Below are 20,648 nucleotides of genomic sequence, written 5' to 3'. Positions count from 1 at the left end.
TGAAGGTTACGGTGGTGGACGTAAGCCCTGGCGATGCAGAGGCCATGCCCTCCCAGGTCTGTAAGGCCTGTCTTTACCCAGCATGCTTTGCAAATATTAAAGAGATCAGAATAAATTGACATTATGCAGCTAAGAACTAGTGTGAAGTGTTTACAACATTGGTTTTATGTTGCAATGGAGCAAACCTGTCCTTATTGTCTCCTGGACTTTACCTCACCAGCACTCACCTGGATCCAGTGAACTTGGCCCCCCTCAGGTTCATTCATCTTATTGGTTATTTGGTTGTGCATTGGCCTGTGGCCCGTGTGGGTTGGTTTACTGGTTGGGTTTATTCTTTTCCCAGGGTGAAGTTGCCCTGACTTGAATCTATGGAGGTAGTTTGGGGTTTCTTTTTTAAACAAGAACCAAATCTGGAATTTTATAACCTTAAAAAAAAGTTATTGACTCATGTTGCAATAATTTAAATTTATACCTCATGCTCTACATTTGAATTCCAGATTGGGTTTGACTCTTAAAAATAGATCTGGGCACTTTCACCCAGCTGTTTTCACTTTCAGATGCTCTGCTGTGGCTTACAGTTTCAGTCTGGTTTCTGGTTTGCACCTGAGGTTCTTTTCGTTATTTTTGAGTTTTCCTGAAAGCGCAGTGTGGTTGTGATGGTTTGTGTGAACATCTGTTGGTGTTTTGACTGCTTTGGATTTTGCATGTTTACCATGGGTACGAGTATCAACAACTGTGACATTCATGTGGAATACCAAAATGAAAACATTTGTGCTTGTACCCATCATCCAACGTTCACCCGAGACATTTGGGACATTTTTGGTGTCAACATCTCACTTTTTTTTGGTTATATGTAATTTTTTTTGTTGTTTTCATTCTGTTAGTTTTGTTTTATTTTATTTGTGCACTGAATTTTCACCATACATTTATTAATTTCTTTTGAATTAATTATTATTTTTTTCATTGTGTGCTGTATGTCTGCCTTCCAGAGTTCGTTGAGAGTGCATGGGGACAATATTTATGTGAGGCACAGTAATTTAATGTTGGAGGTTGGTACTGGTATTGTCCGATGGCTGATAATGAGACCTACATGTTTCTGTGTATTCTGACGCCATCAGATCTACAACTATACTGTACAAGACTGCTGCCCTCTCGCACTCTCAGGCTCTGCGTGCATGCCCGCATGTGTTTGTGTGTGTGTATGTTTGTTAATCAACTCTGTACTCAGGTCCAACATCAACAGTTATGATCTTGGAAAGTTGAAAACATTTCAGTGCTAGTTGTCCTCATTCACATGGCAGCTCCTTTGAACAGCTCAACTTGGAAATTTCACTGTTTTTGTGATAAAACACAAATGTCACCTAAACAAGAACCCAATCAACATTTCTACATGTGGAAAAACTCACAAGTCATCACCTAATTTGTCCCAATTCAACTCAGATATTTGGCATCTTTCAGCTTGATAATGTAGTTTCCACAGCTCTTGAGTTTGTGGGGTCTCTGTTTTACAAAAAAAGAGCTCGCTTTCTTTATCTGTCAGCAGTGGATGCTAAAACAAGCTACAAGAAACCGCATGACTGATCACACATTTCATACAATAGTTGTAGTTTTGTGCAGTTTTTGTCCTTTCATTTTCTCGTTGTTAGTTTCAGATTTGGTCTTTTAAATTTCTGTAATATTAGTCGGAATGTTAAAAATTATATTGCATTAGAAACAACACTTTGTGTTGGTAGTTAACTCAGTCTTAATAAAATATTTGGTCCTTATGATGTTTGAGTTGGAAACCTTTGCCACATGAAGAAAGACTTTTAAATAAATACATATTTTTAACATTTGTATTACATAATACATTTTTTTGTTTTATTTCACTCACTTAGCTGTTGTAATGTAATGTTACTGTTGTAATGGCCAAATATTTAATTTTTTGTCTGGTCACTGAGTCCTGGGACAACACAATGAGAAAATGAGCTTTAAATGCACTACTGAGATTGTTTACAACATTTAGCCGTTATTTGATTCTCAGTAGTCCTCAACAGTTTGAATTAATCTAGCCAAGTATTATGTGATGGTTATGTTTGTAGCCAATGTTGTCTGAGGGATAGAGATGAGATTAAGGGTGTTCCTGACAGATATAATCCCCAACTAAACACTAAAAAGATTTGCGTATGTGCACAACAGCAACATCAGCCTCTTTAGACCTTTATTCTTCTCCTTGCTCCTTGGAATTAGTTGAAGTTGTGTCAGAAACCTCAGTTTTGTATCTGCACAACAGTACAGCAGAAATGGACTCTTGCAGAAAATTTCCTTGACTGAGTGTTCACAATGGCTTCTCTGTGAATTGGACTAATGGTGACTTAAATGCATGCTCTGTGCATGTTGATTGCAGTTTTTTAAATTTTATCTTGTTGTATTCTGGATTCTCGATTGGTCAGAAGTTTGATTATTGCCAGGCAGCTGTGTCTAACCTGACTAATCCAGCCTCCCTAACACACATGAGGAGCTTTCTTCCTGTTTTCTGGTGATTGGCTGCCAAAAAGTCAAGTGATCTGTGGTGTGATAACATACTAAAACAACGAAACCTGTGTGTGAAGCATGGGGCTGATAGTGATCCGTTGCACTAGAGTAGTCTACACACTAATCAGTGTTAGCTGAAATGTTAAACGTGGTTAGAGCAGACTGAACAAGTATTTTTCTCCTCAGTATGTTGTGCCAGTGTCTCTGTGTTGGATTAAATCCTGCAGCCTTCTCAGTACATTAAGAAAATTTGTCTAATTTATCTCAATTTCATGAAATGTCTCCATGCTTGTGTGAATGAGATGAGGAACAGATGGAGGCAAACCTGGTGGAAAAGATACCTGATGTGTAACAAAACAACTATTACTAATGACATTAAAGTCAAATGGAAAAGTGAAAACTAATACTAAACTAAACAAATAAACTAATAATAAGTAAGCAGTCAGATAGGAATAAAGGGTAAGGGAGAGGCAGACTAGCACTACCAGCTCCATGCTCTGCAGATGCCATTCCTGGTCTGTTTTAAGGGAAAAGTCCTTACAAGATGGTGGGCCTTGTTTCACTGCAGCTTGCTGTAATTCATAAGTAATCAGCCGTCATGCACCAATTGTGAAACAACTCCAGTAAATCAGTATTTTCAGTGATTATCAAAAGACAACTTAGCTGTTTAAATGTCTTATAGGTCTTTTTTTACACTATATTTCAACCTGTCGCAGATTTGATGTGACAGAATTTGCTGATAGTGTGATACAGTCAAATGATCAAAATCACCGATATTGGCTGATATGTGGGTGCATCGCTAGTGATAAGTCATGTATATGATTTCAAGGCTTTTTAAACAATGCTGCAGTGAAGCACGGCGTCCATCTTGTTTCCCTTCATATTGACAGACTAATGTTCCTGTGACCACAATTTTTCCCTCCCCGTCCCTTTCTCCTTTTATCCTTCCCCATTTCTCCTTCACTATCCCCCTCCTTCTTTTCCTTCCTTCCTTTTCCCATCATTTTTCTGTCTCTTGATCTTGCTCTCCCTTTTTTTAAACTCTCCTTCTACTCTGGCTTTTACTTCCTCTTTTCCTCTTTACTTTACTCACATCTCTTACATCCCATGTTTCCCACCTTTCTGATCTTTCATCACTCACATTCATGTCATTCACTCTCTGCCTGCCTCCTACCTCCCCTTCCCCTTATACCTATCCTTTCCTCCCCCTCCCCATTAGGACCATGATAAGACCCAAGAAGAGGTTCTGAAACACCAAGCTAGCATTAGCCAGCTAAAACGCTCCTTTATGGAAGCTCCACCTTCCTCTCCTCCTCAGCCCAACCAGTGGGAGAAACGGCTCACCTCCTCTCCTGCTACGATACGTTTGCAACAGCAACAAGTGGTACGTCTGTCTGGATGTTTTTGTCACTGCAAGACACATGAACTGCAGATAGTTTAGTCTACAACAATAGTGCAGGCGATGGAGCGTTATGCAGAGGATTTCAGTTGTGTCTTTTGCTGTAGAAACACAACATTGCAGTCCCTGTAGTAAAAAAAATGTTTTGACCTTTTTTTCTAATTCAAAGTTTTCTTCTTTTTGTTTTGGAGTGCAGTCTGTATCACTACACCCACTGCTTTCTTTTTATCGCTTATATTTGAATGTTTTTTTTGGAGTGTGCCAACTTTATGGCAGCAGATTTTTAATCTGCACTCTGTTACTTGGTGCCGTGGTGGTGTTTCCACAGTGTGTTCATTATAGCTCATCCATCACTTAACAATAATTTCTGGGTTTTCCTTTGAAGAAAACTGACCAAACATCAATAACTGTTCATTCCCTCCCAGCAGGACTGATGTTACGTTGGAGTTTTGACAGCACATGGGTTTCTACTTCATTTCAGTTCTACTCAAAACCAATTTTCTGATTTCTGTCTGTTTCTAGTTTACTCTGTAATAGTGGTGTAACAATTCTTGAAATCCACAGATTTGTGCATACTTTGCACTTTTGGATCCCCATTAGCTGACATCATGAAAGAGTAGTAACTTCTTTCTCTTCTTTTGGCTTTTCTCAGGTTATCCTATTTAAGATCTTATCTTCTAATATACACTTTGAATAGGTCTTAGCATCCACAGGTTTACACACTTTACTAAGAGTGTTGCTCAACAGCTGTTTCCCATCCTATATTTACACATCCTTATAACAGCAATGCAAAAACTGCTGTTACACATGCCAAAACAGTCCTTTACTGTGAAGTTTGGCTAATATACACACAGGAAGCAGCTACTAGCTTAGCTACTCCTGTGGCTATCATAAGAAGTGACTTCTAGAACTGTTACACCTCTACTATGTAATCATAAAGCATTTCTTTGTACATCTGTATGCTTTTGAGGATGATTTCTCTTCTTTTGGCTTTTCTCCTATATAAGATCTTATCGTCTGTCTCATTTGTTCATGCTTCTGTGTGTCTTCTCTCTGTCCTTTTTATTGTGTGTTGCTATAGAGTCTTGCAGAGGAGATAGCGTCAGTTCTTTTCAGTAGACACACTGACATTGGACTTGATTCAACTGCTAAGGCTGCCTGCATTTTTCCTGAACCACCACTAGATGCTGTTAAAACTACAAGTTCAGCTGCTACTTCTTCTTCCGCTGCTGTCTGCAGTTTTTCTGCACCACAAAGGCCTCTTGCAACCCTATCTACCGCCCTCTCTGCCACTGAGGTGCTTCTGCTACTACCAAGCATTTAGGAGTCGCTTTACTTTAATTCAAAAACATAAACTACTCAGGATTGTTGGTTAAAGGGGAAGTTAATACCACAATCAAATATACATGTTTTTTCTAGGCTGTAGTGCTGTTTACTTCGTCTTGGCTGTGAAGATTTCTGCCCTCTTGAATATAATAGATCAACTGCACTTGGCTTGAGCTGCTCAACACACCAAAATTGTAATAATGACACATTTACTCACCTGGATGTGAACTCTATGAGCCATTTTCTTTGTACCAAACTACACCTGCCAACCAAAGCAAGGTAGATGCTTCCTTCTGCACAGTGATATGGCTAGATAAAACTACAATCTAGAAGAAATACATGTATTTTTGATTTTAGGGTCACCTGTACCTTTAACCAATCGTCTTTCTGTTTAACTTGAGAGTAAACTGACGTTTTGTAATTCTTCAGGTATCTAAGGATGCCTGCCAGATGCGTTTACAAACCAAAGGGGTTTAAGATGCCCATAATGCCTGCTGTAGATGCCGGATGAATGGTAGCGATAATTAGTTTGTGACGGCTCCATTCATCCCAAAAGAACGGGCACACAATGACCATAATGCATTTAATCTAAACCTACTCATCTATGAATGGGTGCATGGCTTTGTTTTTTAACATTTATTTTTCATATTTTATTTTGCTAGTGATTGTAAATATGTGTGAATTTAATGCTAATGTACTAATCTGCTCCGTTTTAGGATCTGTGCTTAAAAAACAGCAGGTATTGAAGCAGCAGCTTTCGTAATGTAAAAAGAAAAGCTGAAATGGCAGCCAAATAATGTGCTTGGTTAGTGGCTTTTTTAAAAGGAGCTTTTAAAACTACACAAAAAGGTTTTCAAGTGAGGACTGAATCCATTATGATGTATTTTCGTGGTCGTCTCAAAGACACTGCTGACTTCAATACCACGCTTCTTTTGCCTTTTTATGTATGTGAAGATAACCTTTTTTATTTATTGATGTGGTATTCTCTTTAATCCATCTTTCATCTTTTTGTTTTACCTTTTCTTTTTGGTTCTTTTATCCCGTCTCTTTTCCCTGCTTCAGGGAACCTTATGCTTTATGGGGGTTGCATGAAAAAACAGTCCACCAGGCACAGAATAAGAGACAATAAAAGTGAGGGGGATTGGGCACAAATAACAAAGGCAGCCCATTCCCACATGCCGTGATAACAGACATCTTAATACTGCTAACATTGATGGTGTGTGATTAATAATGTCATGCTAACTTCTCTGTCACGCAGGTGAGTGTGCCCCAAACAGAAGCAGCAACAGCTGATAACACGATCTCTGATACCAAAGAACCCGCAAAGGTGGTCCTGACCTTCTTCTATTAATTCCTCCAACCCTACATTCATGACAATTTTTATCCATTACTTTCTTCATGCCTTCATTCATTTTCCACTTGCAGCTTAAATTTTCTGTTCCTGCTACACCCTTCATTATCTGTCCTCCCTTTCTTGTCTCTTTGTCAACAGTTCTTCATCTTCTTCTGTTGGTGTTACTTTATTATCTTTTAACTGAGCTTAATTTTTTCCCATTTGTGTTCAATGATCATTTTATTCTTTTGTTTTCTTGTCTCCATGCGTTTGTTGTTGTGGTGTGTGTGTGCGCATGTGTGTTTGCGCACTTCATTGTGTTTGTGTCTGTGAACCGGGTGTACATGCGTGCTTGTGTGTGTGTGTGTGTGTGTGTGTGTGTGTAGACAACCGAGGTTGAAATCGAGGAGACTGTTGTCATCCAAGAGATTTCCAGAGCTCCCAAACCTGGACTTGTCACGGTTGCAGCCAGTACCCCCGCTGCTCCTTCTGCAGAGCAGGAAATGAGGGAACAGGAAGTGGAAGTTCAAGAGGAAGCGGTGGTAGTTGAGGAAGCAAAGCCGAGGAAGGAAGAGAGCATTTCATCTGAGAGCGAGAGTGAAGAAGAAGCAGAGTACCATCCATATCTCCCTGTGTCCATCTCTCACACACAAATACCTGAGGAGAAGGAAGAGGAAGAAGAGCAGGAGAAGCAAGAGGAAGATAAGATGCCAGAGCTACAGGTGTTGGCTTCAGATGCTTCTTCTCTTCCAGCTGAAGTCATCCAGCCTGCAGAAGAAACCCGTCGAGAAGAAGTGGAGTCCAAGAAGGAGGACGACACAGAGACAGAGAAGACAACAAATGCCGAGGAAGAGAAAGAAGTTGAGCGTGAGACTGAGGAGAGCACAGATGATCCGATGGTGACGCCCGATGAAGCTCCTAACGGCCTCACCCTGCCTGAAGAGGGTGTGACTGTAATGGATGCTCGTGCAGAAGAAGAGGAGGAGCCTAAAATGAACGGAGAGCCCTCGCTCACTGAAGCAGAGCCGCTGCCACAGGTTATTTGTTGCTCTGAGGTAAAGTCTTCACTGGGCCGACTGCGGATCTTCCCCGGGCTTTGATCCCTCTCCTGCCAACTATAGAAACACCCACTTTTTTCCTTCCCTGCTTTTGAGAGCGCCGGTTTCCTTCCTGCTTGTGTGAATATTTAAGCCCCATGTACATCCTCACACTCATCTTCATCCTATGAAAATTAAAGCTTTATATTAGTATGCTCAAAACTGCCGAAACCAAGGAGCAGTGCTTTAAAGTTACAATTCACCACCATTGTTTTGGTGTTCATATTAATTCACCTACATGAATATTTTCAGTCTTTATTTTAATTTACATAAACATACATTTGACTTTCTTTCATATCTGCTGTTGTCAGATACCATTCATACCATTATCATGTCCCACGCAGTGTGGTGTGTTGCTACTGTTTTTTTTAGTGTTGTGAAGTAAATGGGGCCTAAGTGGGAAATGCATGGTGCTGTTAGGTGTGTTTTTGTTTTGTTTTGTTTTTCTTTTTGCTTTGCATGCTGCATTTTGATATGTGCGTATCCTCCGCGTGTTTGGCAGTGATGCTCCTCTTTCTGTTTAATTGGCGTGTTGTGGTCATCACAGAGACAGTGTTGTGGAAATCATCATTGCCAACCACTCATCTTTGTACCTTGTTTACATTATAGTAGCTCTTTGAGTCCCGCTTGTCATATTGGCTCATTTTTTTATGCACGTTGGTACAGTGCTAGGCTGCATGTGAACGCCAAAGATATCTCCATAGTTGTCCTTTGCCATAGCTCTTTTTATTACATTGCATTGCAGATGTTGTCTTACTTGTGTTTCTCATGGTTTTGTCTGCATGGCTTTTGGAGCTCTTGCTTCTGTCCATGAGTTTTGCTGCAGTGGCTCACATGTGCTGTTTACATCTACATGTACTGGTGTTTCCTGCGCAAAAATATTTTCAAAATGATTATGATAGAAGATGATTTTGAAGACAGATTTGTCAACTGCATAGATAAAAATTAATTTTTTTCCCCATGTCTGCCTCAGGTTTAATATATTAACTCTCTTCCCTCCCCCCACTCCTCACTCCTCTCTCTGCTCCCTCCCCAGCCGCCTGTGGTAAAGACAGAAATGGTGACTATATCAGACACGTTTGCAGCCCAGAAAACCGAGATAGCCACTAAAGAAGTGCCCATCGTACATACGGAAACCAAGACCATCACATACGAGGCTGCGCAGGTGCAAACACGAGAGAGAAAAAAAACGGAGAAGCTTGTTTAGTTTTTCCCCATGTGTGTCACCATCCGTGGTTCATATTGTTTGTGTGAAATATTTAGACCGATCGTTGCTACGTCAGCATTCTCCATGTTCCAAAGTGCTTCCTTTCTAGCTACAGTGCATGACGCCATCTTTTCATTCTGCTCCTACAGGAAACGAGTTTTATTTATTTATTTCTTTTAAACATCAGCTAATGATCTCTTTTTGTCTCTCTCAGTTGGATGGTAATGGTGATGGTGAGCCTGGAGTGTTGATGACTGCTCAGACAATCACCTCTGAATCTTTGTGTACTACAACAACCACACATATTACCAAGGTACGAACAGACACACACCCTAAAACACACACACGTTCATTTCTGTTGAGCCTGTGTCTTTGTGACATAGGGGACATAATTTCATTATGCTATCTTAATTTAAATGCTGTACTGCAGCCATTTGCAAACTTCCCAATTTGAAATGTGGTGATCTTTTGTTGCAGACGCTAAAGGGCGGTCTATCAGAGACGAGGATTGAAAAACGCATCGTCATTACTGGAGACTGTGACATCGACCACGACCAGGTCAGTTTTCAGGGACGCAGCCTTTCCCCTCTGCTTTGCCTCGTGTTCCAACAACTGGGCTCATGGGGTCTTTTCTTCCCACCAAACGTGGATGGTGTGAAAGTCTCTAAAAGAGTCATCTTAGATAAATAAACCACATCCAAGTCCAAACTTGGCAGCTTTAAATTTAAGATCCTTGTTCTGCAGATTGACTCATAAGGAAATAATTTTCTCTCATTTAGAAGATTTAAGAGAATAGATGGGTTTCTGGGACATGTCAATCATGTTACTTGCAGTCTTAATGCTACGTTTTATTTTTGAATCACTTATTTGACACACGCCATCAGATCCACCCATATTCCACTCATTGTTGGAATCTGCTGCTGTGACTTCTTCACCACATCTTTTCATGTATAAAATGTTGGCATACTGCTTTTTTTTTTTTCCTCCTGCAGTGACTAATTTCACATACTATGTTTTTCTGTGATTGTCACATTTCCTCAGTGACAATCAGAGTACAGTAAAATACACACTGCACAGAGGAGATCACATCTCAGTTAGTCCAGTCCAGATGTATGAAAATTGATCTTTTTTAAATACTTTAAACTAGCTTCCTAAAGACCCCAGCAAAAATAATTGATCCATTCTGCCAGCCTTAATTTGAGCCATCTCTTAATTATCAATTATGCAATTTTTGTGCACTGTTTGCCAGATTCAGATACTTAAAAAGCAATACTAAAAAGTCTCATTGTCCATATTGGGGTGTAGCGATACAGGTACTTAGGCAGCGCAACATTTATTGAGAGTGGTTGCTAGCAGGTTGCCACAGTCTCCAGTAGATAACATGGAAAACTCCAGAGAGATCTTTTCACCTGTGTGAATAGCTTCATGGGAATTCATGTCAAACTGCATGTAGCCCTGAAATGTTTGGGACGGTAAATGTCTCTTTCATCTCTTTGCATGCTCGTCTTTTTGTTTAAGTTGCCTGTCTGGTTTAATTCGCTGGATTTACACAAAAACAACAGATTTGGATATCACTGAGATGGGTTTTATTTGAGTGAATTCTTCTTCTAAATGCATTTTACTTGATCCGAAGAAGTAAAATGTCACACTGACTGTAAATCCAGCACATATGTCTTTTTCTGTTTGCTTCTTCTTTTATTTTTCATTTAACTCCACCATTTCCCCCCCTCCTTCCCCCTCCACTGCCTGCTGTGCTCGGTGCTTCCACCATGTGGTTGCCCATCGGTACTGCAGGCACTGGCCCAGGCCATTAAGGAGGCCAAAGAGCAACATCCTGACATGTCTGTTACCAGAGTGGTGGTTCATAAAGAAACTGAGCTGGCTGAGGAGGATTGACTGAACTCAGGTAATGATAAAAATAGTAGCTTATCATCATCATCATCATTATTATTATTATTATTATTATTATTATTATTATTATTAATCTTTTTATATTTGATAGGGAAAGGTTTATTTAGCGGTGCATGTGGAGAAGCTGCTAAAGAAACCAGCTGCCATCACACATGCTGCAACAGTTGAAAAGAGAAAAAGGGAAAAGAGGCATTAGATTTTGGAAGGAGTACAAGGAGAACATTTTGATTAGGAAACCAGTGTCGTTTCATCATCGCAGTGCCCCAGGCTGATTACTCCCCCACCCCCCACCCCCTCTCTTTTTCCCCAGAGCTGAAGGGCCCGTCATGACTGTTTTTTCTTTGTCGAACAACCTTCATCACCCACGACGATCAGCCTTGACTGACGGGAGAGGAGGAGGAGGAGAAGAAGAGGAGCTTAAAGAACAGGGAGAGAAGGGTTTGACAAATGGACCGAAGTTGCCATTCTCTTCCTTTCTTATTGTCTGTGGTGCGATCTAAATCCCTCACTGCAAAACCAAGAAAAAGAAAAAAAAAATCTCTCATTGTTTCTGAGGGAACAAAAAGAACCACTTTGTTAGCATAACAATTGTAGCTTTTTTTTTTTTTTTTTTTTTTTTAGTTGTGCTTTTTCTGTAACTGTTTTATAAACAGATGATAGCATGTTTGTCCTCTATCACAAAGATGAAACTAGGGATGCACTGATAACCAATCTGGATGAAACTGTATCCTGCATTGATCATTTTGTACCAGTACTGATGACCTTCAGCTAACGTTTCTTACAATAACAGCACGCTGAGATGCTCAAGTAGAGAAAGCTTTTTATCATAACAGTGAGGTTATGCACCTGTACTTGGGTTCCGGTGCATTGGCATAGAAAGGTAACTTGTTAAATTACAGCTCCCCCTCTTGCTTCATGGTGATGTAAATGGAGAGTAATATAATAGTTTATAAGGAACATGAAGGAAACAGGGTGTCACAACTTGGTCTGCTCTTTTTTTTTTTTTTTAATTAGTATAACACACTCACTCTCACATATTCACAGGTGAATGGTAGAAACGTTGCACCTCACATTATCACTTCTACTTCCTGATCATTAGAGAAGAGCGGGAGCTGTAACTTCAACATCTGCAGGAGAGTCATCCAGGTCTTTTGGTTCTGTTATTTCTTTTTTTTTTTTCCTGTATAGTTATTATTCATCCACATTCCTTGTGTGTGACTAGCAGCCGAGTGAGTGCATTTTCAGTTCAATTCACTTTTTTTGCTAAACTGGAAGAAGAGACGGGTTTTGAACATTTTAAATAGGGTCGGCGAGCTTCAGCAGTAGTTCGAAAATGTAGGTGGAATAAATTCCATCAATTTTACAGTTTTAAATTTTTTTTAAGCTAAACTGAAGGTGGATTTGAACTGAAAATGACAACTTCTGCACAGTAAAAATGAAGGTTATCAATGGGAGCAGCTTTTCACTCCCCAGGCTCGTCCACTGTACGACACTAACCATTCCCGCTGGGCCTGAGGGGGAGCGAGGGAGACATAAACTGACTTTGGATTGGGAGACCGGAGCTGTAAAGTGAAGGATAATTGGGAGATTGCCCGATAAGTACCAGGGAATAAAAGAGAATTTGAATAATAATGCATGTTTTCTTGTATCCCACAGTGAAGTATTTTAATATTCTGAAGGCTTAATGCATAATGCAAAATTAACACTGCTATTTAAATTATTCAGAATGAGTTTTGTGCTCCAACTAGCACAGGTACCAAAATGAGGATGACTTGAAAGCAGCTCAGACTCAAATTAATGCAGCCTGCTAACTGCCAAGGAGCCCGTTTGCCGCCGTAGTTCAGCTCAGTTCATCGCCGGCTTCTTTTCATACCTGCTTGATATGATAGAGTATGGGATTAAATTCAGCATGTCTTCACGCAGTTTAATCTTCCAGGAGTCTCGAGTGAGTCTAGGTAGGACGCTACCACGTCAATTGGTTTGAGAGCGTGTGGACTATCTCTGCTCATACAGCGCGTCGGGCTGCTTTGTAACTGTTTCACTACAGCTAAACGTTTCTCTGCATGTTCTTTTTGTTTTTATTTTGGTTACATTTCATTCAGCCGATTTCCACGTTGTTCACCACAAAAAAACCGCAACGCTCTGAATCTGTCACCACACTTCAAACTGAGGCAAAAAAAACAAAAGTTACAACGCACCAGCCAAAATGCAGCTTAAAGGGAAGTGTATCAGAGGGTTTGAAGTGCTCTTGAAACCCCCTAAATGGAAACTCATTATGTTTTATTCATTTTCTGTCCTTTTACTCTGCAAAAAACAAAAAAAGAAAGTGAACTAAATTGTAGCTTTGTGTAAATATTGGGGGCATTAAATGTGCTAGGTGCTTGGTCTCGTGCATTTATTTTGACGCGCATTTTTAGCATAAGCAGCATAAAGGCAAAGTCATGTTCTCCTGAAATTTAGCTGATTGTAAGTGAAGAAGTGCCACTGATTTTAGTATAATAAACATTCCACCTTAGACTGGTCTGGATTAATCTACGTCTCCCTCTTTGACTGGACGTGTTTTAAATGGGAGACAAAAGGATATTTTATTTCATTTTTAGAAATAAAAAAGGAAGAAAAAACTGCTAATCAGCTTTTTAACTTGATGAGTAATCACTGCCCAATTTGACCCATTTTAAAACTTTTGTAGTTAAGCGTGCTCATCAAACTGAGAGCTGAAGCTTTTTTAAAATCAGGAAACGCAGGTCTGAGCTCTACTATGCAGTTAAATGACATTCCACGAGGGGGAAGCTTTAACCTCGAACCCTCTTGTAAAGAGACAAAGCAGCAGAAAAGCATTTTTTTTTTCTTTATAAAAATGTAAACCGTGCAACACTAGGCAGCTTTGGAAGCTTTTGATGTTCCAAAAAACAAACAAAAAGAAAAAAAGCCTTTGGTAATATCACAGTGACCACATTTGTAGATTTTTCTTTTTCATAATTTCTCATCTTTTCTCTGTGATCTAGTTGTTTAAAGGTGGGATTTCTTGTTCCCCCTCCATTTTGCATATTTGTAAAATTGTTGCAGTGTCGTTGTTTTTTTTGAAAACCACTACAAATGGAAATTTCTGCCACTGTTTTCCTTTTTGTACGTTTAGCCCCAGCTTTAACCGCTTTTCCGGGTTCTTCTGGGCTCTCTTAGCCAATCACATGAGCTTTGAGGCTGCGGAATCGGATTTTCCCAAATGTGTCATGTTACGTTAGGTTACACCAAGAAAAGTTTTACCAACCTCTACGCCTGTGAATCCACATCAGAGAACGTTAAATCCACATGGTGTCATAGCAGGTTATAATTGGAGGATCCTCTGAACACTTAAATCTCAGGCTTTGTTTCACACTCTGGAGAAACGGGAAACCAGCACAGTTTTTATATTTTATTAATAAAATAAAACTCACACAAACAAAGGAAACTTTACAGAAACTCATTTTGGAAAACCTACCAACTGCCTCATTGCTCTCTGTTAGCTAACCAGTGATCACCAGTAGGGTTTTTTCTGTCTAGCAGCTTAAATGTCTTGTATCTCCCCCCACACAGCCACTCCTCCCCCCTGTGTAACACTGTTTAAATAAAGGATTGTTATACTCGCTTCATTTCCTCATTCATTTCCTTGGAAGTGTGATTGAAAATGTGTGCAGCATATTTATTAGACATAATACCTAAAACTTAAATCCATGTGAAAATTATGCTTTTTAATTCATGTCAGTCGGGTGAGGCAGACGACGTCGGTGTCTTCAATGTCCAGCATGATGTGGCCCCTCAGGAGAGAGCACACAGTGTCATATACAGAGGGTGTTCCTTCATTTGTGTTAAAATGTGTCCGTTCATGACTGTCAGGCGCAGAAATGAGATCCAGCATTTCTTCTGTGCCGTCCTCTGTGGACATGCCTGTGGGTGGCGCTGATGGAGCTTCTGTCCTGCGCTAGCTTCAACAGATCAGCGTCAGCTGTGGATGAAAGATTAGAGATGAAGACTAAAAACAGAAGAAAACTGGAATGTTATGAGCTCTATGTGTAATATTTTAGTCTTTTTAACATTTACTATTGTAACTAGAATGAAGTTTAATTTTGTTATTTATACAATATTTTATATAAGTTTTATATATTCCACTTTGAATTAATTTAGACATTATTTTCATCAGTTGAAATCTTGGTGCCAACAGGCTTGTCATTTCAGTTCTGCGTGGGGCGATGGTGTTGGTTAACAGAATGGCCCAGGGGAAAAAGCTGTTAGTGAGTCTGGAGGTGTGGGACCTGATTGACCCAAGGCACCGACCAGAGGGCAGTGGGGCAAACGGGTGGTGGGTGGGGTGCAAATGGTCACCTGTGATGACCCTAGTTGTCTTGAGACTGGAGGATTTAAGGATAGCCTCCAGGGGTGGCAGAGGGTAGTAGATGATTTTTCTGGGCAGTGTTAATTTACACTGTGCACAGCCTTTTTTCCCTCAGTTATCAACTGAGTACCAAACACCCAGGCAGTATAGGAGAGCACGCTCTCCATTCAAGCAAGGTAGAAGGCTGGCAGCAGCTTGTGGTCCAGGTTGTTCTTCCTGAGGACATGGAGGAAGTGCAGCCACTGTTGGCCCTTCCTTACTAGAACATTGGTGTTGTGGGTCCAGGTGAGATCAGTGGAGATGTGGGTGCCCAGAAACCTGAAGGTGGAGACATATTCCACCTGTTCTCCATTGACCATCTCCAATGAGATGGGAGTGGAGCTCTCTGCGCCTCTATTACGAGTTCTTTTGTTTTAGGGACTGCCTGCTGTGCTCGGTGCTGCCACTGTGTGGTTGCCCAGCACCAGGCAAGTACTTAGGTATAGTAGGCTCTGCTTAAAAAATGCTCAGTTGGTGTTAAGAGGCCCCAAACTGTGCCATGAGAACATCCCCTACATCATTATAGCACCAGCAGCAGCCTAAACTGCTGGTACAGTCTGATGTGCTGTGTGTTCAGAGATGCTCTTCTGCATACCTTGGTTGTAAGCAGTGGCTATTTGAGTTTATGTTGCTTGAAGAAGTCTGACCAGTCTTCTGTAACATCAACAAGGCATTTTCACCAAGGAAACTGACGCTCACTGCCACTTTTTTTGTTTTTATCTTTTAGCAATGCTGGTACCTTGTGTGGTACCAGATGCAGGCTTTTGAACTGAGTGCGTATAACAATTCGGCACTCAACAATTCACCTCTTTATGCAGTGTCCATGTTTTCCAAAAAGAATTTCAAACTTTGACCACAGAACAGTTTTCCACTCTGTCTCAGTCCAGCGTTCATGTTCACGTATGGCTTCGTCTTTGCACAATAAAGCTTTAACCTGCATGTGTGGATGGCACAGTATTCACAGACAGTGATTACAGGAAGTGTTCCTGAGCCCATGAAGTAGTTTCCGTGCCAGAATCATGTCTGTTTTTAACACCGTGATGGCAATTAACCTAATTAGTTGCTAAATGTTCCTCTGGCTTTTTCTTTTACTTTTCCAGCCTTTTGTTGCACTTTCCCCAACTTTGACACACATTACTGCCATTAAATTCAAAATGAGCTAATATTTTTCATCAAATAGTAAAATGTCTGTAAAACTCTTTCTACTGTTGTGATTTGCCATCTAGAACACAGACCCAGATTTGTTTCTCACCAACATAAATAGAAGCTTTGTGTAATTTGAGCACCACTGACAAACAGTATGCGTTTGATTACCTGTAAATGATTGTAATTAGCATGCGAATAAACAGCAGACAATGTAAAATCACAAAAAATTGCACACTTTCTTGCTTTGATGCCAATCACGCCCAGCAGTCATTCCCACATGATTGTCTTTTAAAAACGGGTCACAAAAGAGTCAGATTTTCTCAAAAAGCAGCTGGAGTTCCCCATGATTGATTTTTCTACACATGAATAATCTTTTTATTAATATATCCACTTTGAACCAGAGTAGATGGTGAAAGCACAGCCATGATCATAACAGGATGTGTGTACACGTCTATGTTTTACGGCCGCACAAAGAACAAATGGGTCCGATTTAGCCGGCAAAAGCAACACCTGTGCACACATATAGATGAAGGAAAAGGCATGTTTCCAGGTTTTTTATGTGTTGAGTAATCTAAAGCCTGTGGCAGTCCTCTCTCACTACGCATCCACAAAAACCAGGCCAGTGTAACTAATTGTCAGAGTGTAGTTTAGTTTGGGTTCTTTGTTGTTTACCTGTGGGTCACGTGAGTTGTAATATACTGTTCAAATAATACTGTGAGTGAGTATGAGAAATGCCCACCCTGTCTGAGTTTCCAACTGAGGAGGATGATCAGTGCTAGCAGCAGCAGAGAGACAGACAGGAAGAGCATCAGTCCAAACAGCCACACTGGAAAAAAGCTGCCTGCATCACTGTTTGACATCGTGATGCTTCCCTGCAGGAACAGAGCCAGATCAGTCCAGGGGGAAGTCAGCACAGCCATGTTAGTCCTGTGAAGCAACAGAAACGGGGAGAACATCAGGTCTGCTGTGGCAATATGATCACAGAACACATCAACGCGAGTACTTTAATGTGTCGGACCGACAACAGCTAAGTTTTAGGTTAAATAACAAATAAGTAACAGTAGTGCTGACGACTTTTCTTTCAGTTAAAGCCCAAAATCTCTTTGGTCTGCAGCTGCTTTTGTAGTATGAAGCATTTACTGTACAAGAAACGTACACTAGCAAGTACCAGCTTAACCCCCCACACCTAGTGTATCATATTTGATACATGAGTTTTTGAGACTAACCCCTCTGAAAAAAAAAAATAAAAATAAATTTAGTAATAAATATTTTGCCAAAACAAAACCCAACAACAAATATGATATAAATTAAAACTCAAATATGTGAATTGGCCACCTCTCCCTGAGCCTGGGAGTTTTTCCTTCCCACTGTCGCCAAAGTGCTTGCTCATAGGGGATCATGTGATTGTTGGGGGTTTCTTTGTTTTATTATTGTAGGGTCTACCTTGCAATATAAAGAAAATAAAATTCAAATAAAATTGAATTGAAAATAGAACTTTATTTTCAGAATTACAATTGCCTGGCAATTATTTCATGGTTCAGGCTTTAAAGGGTTAATAAAAGAAGACTATTTTTAGTAGCCAAGCGTGTGTATGCCAATCAAAGGTTGGAATAAACACCAGACATCAAATAAGAAACATGTGTTCCAAATTTCTTTTAAATCGATTTCTCAGTACAACCATTCTGTGTGTAGTTTTCGCTTCTGGTTGATTGGTTTTAGTTAAGGGTGGAACTGAATAAACTTGTATACATTCTCAAACCAATGATCTTAGAACATACACAACCAGAGTAGCTGTCACTTTGGATCAGATTCAGAATAAACTGTATTGTCATTGCACCGTATGGTTAAAAACTACAACACAACAAAAAGGGACATATCGGGGAACGTCTTTGATCAGCATTTAATCCTGATAGGTTTTCTTTTGAACTTGCCTAGGACATGCTGTGTGCTCATCAGAGGCAACCGCAATCAATGACCATTGCACAGCTGCAGGCTGTACTCATCCAGGAATGGACATCTGGACACTACACAGATGGGTGATTGCTTAAATATGTATTTCTATATGATTAGAAGTGTAAACTGTGACAATGCAACACTCCAGACTTGCAGCAATGTTGCTTCCATGCTTGGTGTTAAAGCCTCTATAGTCTAAATTATGGATAATCCTTTGCAGTCATGACATTTATATATTTTGTGTTTCAAACACTGGTTTTGATACAAAGTTTAGAATGATATTTATTTAAAATAATAATTCCCTGCAGGTTCAGCTAACCTTGCTGAAACTTGAATCATAGTTTTCATCCCTTTCAAGCGGCCTTGTCGGTCTCAGTGCAGGTTATGAAATGATAACTGTAACATGTAATCTATTGTTCGAGTTCCTTCGCACGTGTTTTCCCTCATTCACATGAACATGTGCTTTTATGGATTCACTTGTGTCCATGTACACACAGTGCATTTGGAAAATATTCACACTGCAGAGTTGTTACTTTTTTTAAAACAAAGTATCGAGGGAAGGCTGCGACAGCTTATGTACACGTTATAAAGTTGTTTGATTTTTAACAAAATTGCAGTTTAAAGCTATTTTTTCCCACTTTCTCATAATGGGGTGAAATAAAAAATAAATCTGTTTTGGAAGAAGGCTGTATGATGACAAAATGTGGTCATGTGAGGTGCTGTGAGTACTTTCCAGATGCGCTCTGAGTGGCATGTTCCCAAAAGCTTTGTATTAGGAACAAGACTGTTTGATCTCGGTCATGGTTTAGACTAAAATACAAAAGTTCACGGCAGTTTCACCACTTTTTTTCTTGGTTGCCTGGGTTACGTGTCCCTCAGAGGAGCGTTGAAAACATGCACGATGCAAGCAAGAAATGTACTTCCACTTAAAGTACAGTTCATACAGTTCATGTCCACGGACAAATAGCTTGCACATTTGTGACTGTTTCACTCTTTGGCCATGAAACCTTGTGCTCATTTTGTCCATACGAACGTGTACAGTCAGTACAGATAAAGCAGGATCACCTATACAAAACATGAATCACACTCACAGTTATCATTAACACTACAACCAAATCTACTTACGGTTTTTAGGCCCCCAGTAATGCAGCTTTGAAGGCCTTTAGGTGGAAATGACCTACAGATGTTCTCCAGAGATTAATGAGTTTTGTCCTTGCTGACGTTAAGCTGTCTTTTAAAGAAATCAGTCAGTTGCTCCTGACGCCGCTGAGATTATGCAGGAAAAATAAATCTCGTGTTTTTATTTCCACAGTGAGAAAATGAGCTAAAAGAAGTCCAGTTCTTTGTTTCTTCTTTTTAGTGTGTTTGCTTCCTGTGTTTCTCTGTCCCCGACTCACTTTGATTGGGAGAAACAGCACTGCTGTTGACAATGTGAACTTTGTTCTGTTTCAACAGTCGAACCGTGTGATTAGTAAGATTAGTTTTACTGGACCGTGTGTGTGTGTGTGTGTGTTTAGTAAGAGGATTGGTGCATGTTACTGTATGCACTGGTGTCCTTAAACCGTTTGAATCTGGGAAATAATTTACATGTTATGCTTCTGTGCTTGTTTGTGTGCACTGTGGCTTTCTGCAGTGTTGATCATTGAACCTTAGACCTTTGTGCTTACTGCGTCATAAAAGAAAACCTCACAACACATGCAGTTTTTCAGCTGTTCTCTCAACTCTTTTGCCTTTCTCTGCTTTCAAACACTCTCTGCACCAACAAACACTGATGCCGTTTTGGTTGATGGCATCACTGATTAGTTTCAAACACAACTGATAACCGTAATCTGGACGATATCACTACAACATATCCATCCATCCATTCTCTTTAGCTTATCCTTATAAAGATTGTGGTGGTGGAGCGTCTCAAACAGGCTCTAGTGCTGGTGAGCACGGGGCCCACTAGAGGATGTTGGGTCCTCAGGCCACCCTCATGGAGTCTGTTTCTGATGGTTGCTCAGAGACTTTCACACCAGTGGCCTGCTGACCATGCCACTAAATCACAAAGAATGCAGTACTGAATCAGACAGTTTGCATTAAAATGCAGAGATACATGGCATGCATATGCAATCTGTGTAGGTTCTCTGTCATCCAGGTCATGGTAGTCTAAGGATCTTGAAAATAAACTAGCTGGACTTCTTTAAATTTCGTGAAGATGTTTCATCTTTTATTTTATCTAGCTACTTAGACATATACAATATATCTCCGTAATCAGTCACAGGCACAAGTTTGTTTTTTTTCTTGGCTCACAGGTCACACCACACTCACCACAAACTTTATTGGGTACACCTATTCAGGTGCTCGATCACACA

General features: G+C 40.1%; 1 protein-coding gene and 1 long non-coding RNA gene across 18 annotated transcripts in view; one reads left to right on the top strand and one right to left on the bottom strand.

The window, feature by feature from the left end:
- Window positions 1–14,412, top strand: part of epb41l2 (erythrocyte membrane protein band 4.1 like 2) — a 50,188-nt gene extending 35,776 nt beyond the window's left edge. For 4 of the 17 annotated variants that reach the window (XM_004542035.4, XM_004542031.5, XM_004542032.6 and 1 more), the window contains exons 15-25: window positions 6–56; window positions 221–256; window positions 3,734–3,898; window positions 4,995–5,210; window positions 6,498–6,566; window positions 6,959–7,627; window positions 8,706–8,834; window positions 9,091–9,189; window positions 9,354–9,434; window positions 10,671–10,782; window positions 11,098–14,412. In XM_004542035.4, the coding sequence (XP_004542092.3) occupies window positions 6–56; window positions 221–256; window positions 3,734–3,898; window positions 4,995–5,210; window positions 6,498–6,566; window positions 6,959–7,627; window positions 8,706–8,834; window positions 9,091–9,189; window positions 9,354–9,434; window positions 10,671–10,772 (1,617 nt within the window). In that variant the 3' untranslated portion in view covers window positions 10,773–10,782; window positions 11,098–14,412. Of the gene's footprint in view, window positions 1–5; window positions 57–220; window positions 257–989; window positions 1,050–3,733; window positions 3,899–4,994; window positions 5,211–6,497; window positions 6,567–6,958; window positions 7,628–8,705; window positions 8,835–9,090; window positions 9,190–9,353; window positions 9,435–10,670; window positions 10,783–11,097 lie in introns of all 17 variants that reach the window. The other 13 variants (XM_004542037.4, XM_004542034.5, XM_076873757.1 and 10 more) reach the window with 13 other exon arrangements.
- Window positions 14,413–14,505: 93 nt separating this feature from the next.
- Window positions 14,506–19,796, bottom strand: LOC105940728 (uncharacterized). Its single transcript, XR_001167389.5, has 3 exons — window positions 19,420–19,796; window positions 17,081–17,268; window positions 14,506–14,769 (listed from the first exon to the last, which is right to left on the bottom strand). It is a non-coding gene; the product is annotated as an uncharacterized LOC105940728 (long non-coding RNA).
- Window positions 19,797–20,648: the final 852 nt, after the last annotated feature.

Source organism: Maylandia zebra, linkage group LG15 (genome assembly GCF_041146795.1).
Source record: "Maylandia zebra isolate NMK-2024a linkage group LG15, Mzebra_GT3a, whole genome shotgun sequence".
NCBI classification, from domain to species: Eukaryota; Metazoa; Chordata; class Actinopteri; order Cichliformes; family Cichlidae; genus Maylandia; species Maylandia zebra.
Note: the sequence above shows the minus strand (reverse complement) of the source record. Positions and strands in the feature narration are given on the sequence as shown.